The following is an 8,433-nucleotide window of genomic DNA, read 5'->3' as shown; positions in this document are numbered from 1 at the left end:
CTTCACATTCACTTTTTAGATTTTTAAAAGCCATCTTCCAAACTTCAATGCAACCACTGGTTTCCATTCAGGACACAACAGTATGAGAATGAACCTGCAGAGACTGGAAAACTGGTCCAGAGATAGTTAATCTATCACCGTGACCGTCATGTCTGCTTCCATTTTTGTCAACGTTTCATTATTGTGTGCATTCAGCTGCATTATCACACATCAATAATGTAACTTTGACAAAAATAAAAGGAGACAAGATGTTCAACCACATTAAAATCTCTGCAGGTCAATTTATTTATACTGGGGCAAAATGAAAACCAAAGGTTGTTTGGCAGATCAGAAAACACACTCAAAAATCTAAGAAGAAAAAAAAAAGTGGCACGTGTTGAAAAATGTTATACTAAATGTCCTAAAAACATGCAAAGACACCAGTACTGTCCTTCAATGCCTCCTCAGGTGATGCCTTCACAGTAACTGTGCCTACACGAACACACACAAAGACACACAGTGCTAACAAGTCTAACTCTGCAGTGCATAGAGGGTTAACAACAAAGATGGGGAAAGAAGTGGTGAACTGAGGTGCTGCTCGACAACTGATACATGTGACAAGAGCAACATACAGTACACCAGGTACTGATCAAATTTTGGCAATTGCATCATAGAAGTCCAAAGATGCTGTATGTTACGTGGCAAATTCAATGAACCAATTTCTTGTTGGTGATGTTTTAGTAATCAAAGATATCCAGTTATCATTATTGCAGATGTTTGTTTTTTTATGCACAACCATTGTCTGCAACTTCTCTACCACAAAACGGTGAAAGTTCAGTCATGTGTCACAACTCAAGTATCATCAAACTAGCCCATGTTTGCCTCAAACTTTGCAACTTTGTTAACTGAGATGCACCTTCCCAGTGTTAAAACAAAAAGGTATGGAGAGCAGGGTGGATGACGCAGATACACGGGTCGTTTCAGAACCGTAGCTCTTCAGCAGTTACAATCATCAGTTCTTCACTTCAGGAGCACAAGCCCGTCTCTGCATCTCTTTGGGATTTCCTCTGTGTGTCGATATCAAATGTGTTTTAATGTATTCCCTGAAGAGTTGTCTTTAATGAGGTGTTTGATTTTTTTTAAATGTCTTTATCCCAGAGGAGTTTTTTTCCCATGCTGTGTAAAGGCATGTCTTTGTCCCAAGTTGTCACTACTTGGGGTTGTCAGAGATCAGCCATGAACCGTCCTCCTCCACCTCCCTCCGGACAACCAGGAGCATCTCTGCCACGTCCTGAGAAAGCTGTTCACTGAGAAATATGCTACAAGAGACAGTGAGGAGGATATGTGACAGAGAAGCATTGGTTAGAAGAATGTGGGCACACAGAGAGAGAGGTTACTAGAATGCAGTGTTCTAGCACAAACAAATAGTGAGGTAAGCCCCATGTGACCGATCATCTGTGATGACTCACTCGCTGGGACAGAGTTCGAGCAGGAACCATGCAGCAAACCAAAGCCAAATTGAGATCCGATTCAGAGCAAACCCTCTCACACACACACACACACACATAGATTACATGCTTACTGTAAACATTTCGGAGAACTAAATGCTTCCAGCTAAATGCAGCACATTCTTACCATAGTTCTGTTTCTCCCCCGATGCAGACCGGACTCTTCAGTTTGGAGTCCAGGTTGTAGTATTGTCCGTTAACTTGCCGAACTGCGAGCCAATGCCGCCGTCGAAGGGGGAGGGAAACAATCCCAAGCGATACCCGTGATGGAACATTCAGAATGAAACCTTGCACCTTGGACACGCAGAGGCTCTGTATCGTCCTGTGTTAAAAAGAGGGGGAAATTAAGTGTTGAACATAACTTCCAACATGATATAATCTTAATTATCCATCTGTTACATTCGGTGCATTCCAGGAAACTCCTTAACACATTTGAAGTGACTTTTACTGCACTTGCACACTTCCTAAGTTTCCCAAAATAACTTTTGAAATCCCTCAGCTACACGTGCAGCTGGAGAGAGGAACTGTTAACAATAGTTGAGTGTGTTAGGAAAAAGTGAGAGTCAATCCTCCAGCTTATATTGCAACATGCCTAGTGGCTGCACTGCATGAGTGTCTACTATAATGTTTCTCAAATTGCATGTTTTTCTGTTTTCTGTAAAGCACATTGAGTTGCCATTGTGTATGAAATGCGCTATATAAATAAAACTGCCTTGCCTTACCTTACTATTAGTGTATAAACTGGTATCTCAAGATTAAAGATTATCTTTATTGTCCCACAGAGGGGGATATTTGTCCTAGACTCATACTGCAGTCAAAATGTGATATGCAAAATACCAAAAAAACACATGTGTTAATAAATAACAAAGTTCTGAAACCACATTTCACACACAGAAACTATACAAAGATAACAAAAAGTTAATAAATAACCACATAACCAGAAAACAGAGAAAACAAACACATCAATAAAAAAACAGAGAAAATCCCTTTTCCATTAATAATCCCTTACATAAAAGATCATCCAGTGCCCATCAGGGTTTTATCTGTCACTATTTAAAGGCTTCATTAACACCATGATAAATTAATACGTGAATCTGTTTAGTCTACTACGAAGGCTGAACCTCGTACCAGAGGACAGTAGCTGGTACTCGGTGTGTAAAACGTGGGATGGGTCAGTTACTAGCTGCACGGAGAGGTATCTAAAAGGGTGCTTTTCTTTTCCCAAGACAGTCTGATGCAAAGCAATATATTTAAGGGAATTTTTTACTCATAAAGCTTCACTGTATCTGTGCTAAAATATCTCAAACTTGTGTTTTTAATGTTTGACCAGTTGCTGTTAAATACAGAGAAATGCACCAAATGAAAACACAAAATACAAAATGATGCCCTCCAGATTTTTGTTACAACAACTTTGCAGTTTGTTTCTCATCACGCAAGGCCCTGTTTGTTCTCACCCACCTGCGTTTGTCCCACCACACCGCAGCCAGTTCGCGGCTCTGTAGTGCTGCCATGATGACGTTGACATCATAGTTCCCCGTACCTAACACTGACCTATGGGGGTTCACCACACACTGTGGAGCCAGCCTGCGGAGAGAGAAATATAACATTTAAAAAAGGGAAAATCCATCTCATATTTGGTATTGTAAGGCTCAGTTCCACATCTGGTAAGTCACCTTCTCAATGCCAACCGCCGTTTGTCAGCTCCTAACTATTTGTTTGTCACAAGTAAACAAATATTTCTGGCCCATAAAGTCACAAGGTTTACCACAGAAAATTCTTTAGCTGAGGTGGTAAGCCACCGTGATCATGACTCATCTTGTCTCATGGTCAATTTAGTTAGTGGCTTTCACTGAGTAAAATTCCTCCTCTGCTATTATTCCCTGACAGCTGATGTTATATTTCTGTTCATATTCTATGATATTTGCAGAGCTGGTCAGCTGCAGAAAACCCCGTCGTCAGTGATTCATCGTCAACTGACAAACCTCAAAAGGAGTCAACTGATGTCAACAATAAAAGTCTTTTCTTTGCATTTTGACCTCATTTAGACAGTTTACAGTAAATATGGGGAGGTAAGAGGTGCAAGAGATGTAACACAGGACTCTGGCCGGGATTCAACCAAAAAAGTTGGGGTCATACTGTTTGGGTGCGCCACCTCTTGATCCGTTCATGTACAGTTGCCGATCTTTACTATCATAACTAATAAAACGGCACACAGTAAAGTTGGTTTGGTGTTTGGAGGATAGGGAAAAGAGGAGATAAAGGAGATAAAGAAGAAAGTATATCAAGAGTAGGAGGAAGAAGAAGTAGTAGAAGGAGTAAATACTAAAAAAAAAAAAACTAAAATAAAGTTATATTTGAAGTTTTTTGTGGAAAAACCATTTGAGACACAAATAATGAATCAAAGTAAGTATTTTATATATTCAATTCAGTTCATCCAGACTTTATTAAAGACCAGCTCATGGTGGGTCTATATAGCACGATAAACAGAAGAAAATTGATGAATAAATACACAAAAATGTAATATAGACATTTTTAAAACATGTCTGGAAGGGATCTTTACAGCACTGACATGAACTCAATAAAAAAAATAAAATAAAAGATTTGGGACCTAAAATGTCTGTGCTTACTACAGAATATTCCCAATAAAATTAAAACGTTCACAATATTTAATAATAATTAATAATAAATAAGCCACTCGTCTTCTAACTGGAGAAATAAAGTGTGATCACATAACACCAGGTCTCTCTCCGCTGGCTTCCTCTCTGTTCCAGGATTGAATTAAAGATTTTATTGCTTGCTTTTATGGTTTTAAGTGGACTGGCGCCGTCTTATCTAACTGAAGTACTGCATCATTGTACTCCAGTCAGACTACTGAAGTCGACCAACCTCTCTGATGTTCTGAGATCCAGGCACAAAAAATAGGAACGACCAAATCTCAGTAAACATTTTCCTAATGAGTTAGTTAGTTAGTTTTAAGTCTTCTTCAGTACACCATGATGTTAAATTTGTAAGTTATGGTCCCGTTTAGAGTATAATAGACGATTAACCAGCGTATTCTTTACAATGTAGGTATATTGTGATTGACAAGTTGCTACCACATCGATGACATCCATTATGTACATAACTAATCCAGATTCACAGAGTATAGGCATAACTGTCACTATTTCACAGTTTCAATTCATGATGATTAATGTAACATTTTGGTCTTCTACAAAAGTCTTGTGCAGTACCTTGATCTTCTATTGAGTTTTTTTTACTCTTAAGGTCCGTCCACACTAAGAACGATAACTATAACAATAACTATAACGTTGTGATCATCCACATTTATGAATTATAAAGTCCTTTAAACTGTGGTTTAAAGGACGCTGGACGTTCCAGCTGTGTCGGCAGTTAATGAAAATAATATTGATAACCTGTTACTGCTGTGTGTTGTAACGAGAAAGGGGAAAAAAAACATAAGGGTTCATAGGTGGGTGCTGATTCAGTGTGTCAATCAGAAGACACGAGTTGCTGTGATGTTTCAGTATTTATAGACCAAACTTTCCCGACCGACAGCAGCAGATGATGAAGCAAGATGTGTAAAAGTGCACAGATAACCAGCTTTCATTGGGCTGTGGCAGTAACACATGTTGTGAGTACATACCTGAAGTCTCAAAGATGTGCTAACTTTGTGGTTTTTCACATTAAAATCGAGAACAAAGCTCCAGCATCTTTGTATAATAAAGACAAACCTATCTAAAAGAAATAACATCTGGGTGTCATATCTGTCATATGTCTGAGAGAGGAGCAAAGCTGCATTAAAATAAGTAAATATAAATAAATAAATTCATCAGTCAGTTTCCATAATTAAGATGATATTTGCAGGTTTTGAAGTTTTACTGTAAATGCCAGGCTGGATGGAGATTTTGTACGGTTTATGGGAGAGATTTTAATTGGCTGTGATCCCAACGATATCATTCAACACTGTCGTTGTCGTTATAGCTGTGGTGTAGGTGACTCAAACAATCCACTTGAGTTAAAACGATTATAAAAACTATATATTTATAGTTGTTGTTATAGTTATCGGTATGGACAGGCCTTTACTCACTACTTCCTTTTATACCAATGTATTTTGCAATTTTAGGCCTGTCCAGCACTTTCGTCAAAAACTGGTGGTTTTAAAAGTGCTAAACAAATACATTAGACCCGATAATGCAAAAAACTGTAAGTTAGGTGGTCACAAAAGGGGCTTGGTGGGCGGGGGGGGGGGGGGGGGGGTCTTCTCTCAGGGGCAGATTTGTTAGCACCGCCCCTGTTGTTTACCTAATATCTAAGTTATTCACACTTTAAAATATGCTTGTTGGTTGACACTAGTAGATGTTTTGACACCAGTAGATGTCGAGCACACACACTCAAACACCGACATGCTGCGGAGACTTTTACCCCTACCGTTTGCAGATGTCGTCGGCTGTCTCTTTGGTGAACACCCGCTCCTGGAGCACGTTGTTGAGTGCATGAATAGCGCACAGCTCCAGTCGTTGCTTCTCATGAAACACTTCTCCGTCGCTCATAATAAAAGCTGAGGACACCCAAGCACACAGGAGAAGTTAACAGAGGAGCTATCTCTCTATCTATCTGTCTATCTATCTCTCTATCAAAGCAGGCTTAGCTAACAGCGCTCCATTCAGACAGACAGGCTAACCGTGACGGAGGCTAAGCGGTGAAAAGCAAACTGATTGTGCTCTGCATTTGCTTGTCAACAGTTTCCATAGCGACGGGCAAAATGAGCCCTTATCAACCGACAATAGCGACATGAAGCCACCGACCTGCTGATGAAGCGATTCCCCGTTAAACAGAAGAGATACTGGAGGCTGACAGCTACATCCAGAAACCGGAAGCGGAGTTTTTGTTGTTGTAGTGGTGGACGTGGTAGTGGTTGTTGTTGTTGTTGCTTTTGAGGCTGTCACGCCCATTCACGGTATTCACTGCACCACTGGAGAAGATGTCGCTTAAATCCGCTCTGATTTTACTGCACTAATGACTTAAAAAATGAACACAGTCACACAACCCAGACAGGCAACTTGTGTCCTTGTGTATACTCACAGAGGTTCAGCAGCTGCAGCTCTGTGGAGGTTGTGTTGAAGCGCCCTCTAGTGTTCAGTCTGGTTAACGATAGTGATGATGATGATTAATGATTTATGGTTTCTGGTAACAAAGGATGTTCATGGTTGGGAAGGTTACTGTGGAAATGTAATAGGTTATAGATTACTAGTTACCCTATTTAAAGTGTAATAAGTTATGTAACAATTTCATTTACTTTATCAAAATAATGCAACTTTATACATTGTTATTACTTTTTTTAAATTACTAATTTTCTAACGAATGTTTTCAGCTGTTAGGGTAAGTAAATGTACCCATTAACCCCACCAAAATCTAAGTTGTTTTTTGGAATGTTTTGGAATATAAAATGAAGATATTTTATGAAAAAAGTCAAAAATCTGGCATGGGATTAATTGGTACTGTGACACAATTTAAGCCCATGTGTACTCCAGATAACCCCATGTCATGATTTACTTACAAAATATTTAAAAAAATTGCTTTAAAAAAATTGAAAACAGCAATGTATGTATTCAGTAATGTGTTAAATATTAAAAAATTAAGGGGGTGGGGGGGTGGAGGGACCCTCCTCCTGAGCAAAATCTTAAAAGTCTGACTTCAGATGTAACCCCCTTTGTAACCATCAACATTTTCATAAGTAACTATAATTTAATTACACATTTTTCTCAGTAACTGTAACAGATTACAGTTACAGGTTTTTAATTAAATTAACTTACTTACTTACTAACTAACAAAGCAGTTACATGTAACTAGTTACTCCCCAACACTAATGATGCAAGAAAAGATCAGAAATTCTTATATTAGGCACACATTGGGGAAATTTACATTATTGCAGCAGCAACTAGATAGCAACAAATGGAAAGAGCATCAATAGAAAGAATAAAGAACAATAAATAATAAGTAAGTATGCAAGCTATGAAAAGACAATAGTAGTACAATATGTAATATTATGTACAAGAGTAATATTGGTGGTGAATGATAATATACCTGAGTGTATTGTTATTGCATGAATTTGTCCATGTCAGTGTGAGGTTTATTGGGACCTGGGCTGCTTTTACTGTATTAACAATATATATGGAATATGGTTTAAAAAACACAATGTACAACTTGGCAAACTTAAGACACATTAAAAACAGTCTCAGCCAAGATAAGATATGCAAGATATGCGCCAAGATATTATTTATTTTACTTATTTAAACAAACCGTATAAACTCTAACCTAAAAAACCAATGCACTATCATCACTGTATGGAGGCCCTGAGTGGCTATACATTTATTCATTTAATCTTTTATTTACTCTGTTTTCCTATAATAACAAGTTAATTTAATTTGAGATATCAACTTATTTGTCATTAAAATGATATAAATAACTCGATAAAACAGGTTTAGGTTGTTGATAAAACAAATTAAATTAACTCGTTATCACGGGGAAACAGAGTAAATAAAATGTATGAATGTGTGGCCTTATAGGGCTTCTGTACGCTAGGATATTGAGGAAATACAGTCTACTGAGAATGAAGGAACAAAAAGGAGTGCTGCATTGGGACAAGTCCAGTAGTGTTTTTCAAGTAAAAAATCAGGTGATGTTCGAGGAATGGAAAGTAAGAATAAAAAAACAATGACCATCCAACTAACTTTTAATGGAAGTCCAAGATACTAGTAAGCAGCCAAAAAACACCTAAGGTCCTCTGATTATAAGTTAAAAATTCTTTACTAAATGATTTAATTAAGGAGCTTAACTGCCAACTAATACTTTGGACTTTTATTGAATGCAAACGAGACAATCATTGGGGTTTTTTTTAGATATTAGATTATAGTCAAATTTGGGCCTTGTCTATAAAATCTTAAAT

General features: G+C 37.9%; 1 protein-coding gene across 1 annotated transcript; it reads right to left on the bottom strand.

Moving 5' to 3' along the window:
* Nucleotides 1-70: 70 nt before the first annotated feature.
* josd2 (Josephin domain containing 2) lies at nt 71-6,551 on the bottom strand. Its single transcript, XM_053326591.1, has 5 exons — nt 6,293-6,551; nt 5,916-6,045; nt 2,946-3,071; nt 1,615-1,809; nt 71-1,298 (listed from the first exon to the last, which is right to left on the bottom strand). The coding sequence occupies exons 2-5, from the start codon at nt 6,035-6,037 to the stop codon at nt 1,190-1,192; spliced, it is 552 nt and encodes a 183-aa protein (XP_053182566.1). The 5' UTR covers nt 6,038-6,045; nt 6,293-6,551; the 3' UTR covers nt 71-1,189.
* Between the last annotated feature and the right edge of the window lie 1,882 nt (nt 6,552-8,433).

This window comes from Scomber japonicus, chromosome 10, assembly GCF_027409825.1.
Source record: "Scomber japonicus isolate fScoJap1 chromosome 10, fScoJap1.pri, whole genome shotgun sequence".
Classification (NCBI taxonomy): Eukaryota; Metazoa; Chordata; class Actinopteri; order Scombriformes; family Scombridae; genus Scomber; species Scomber japonicus.
The sequence above is the reverse complement of the archived record's forward strand: the minus strand, read 5'-3'. Positions and strand labels throughout refer to the sequence as shown.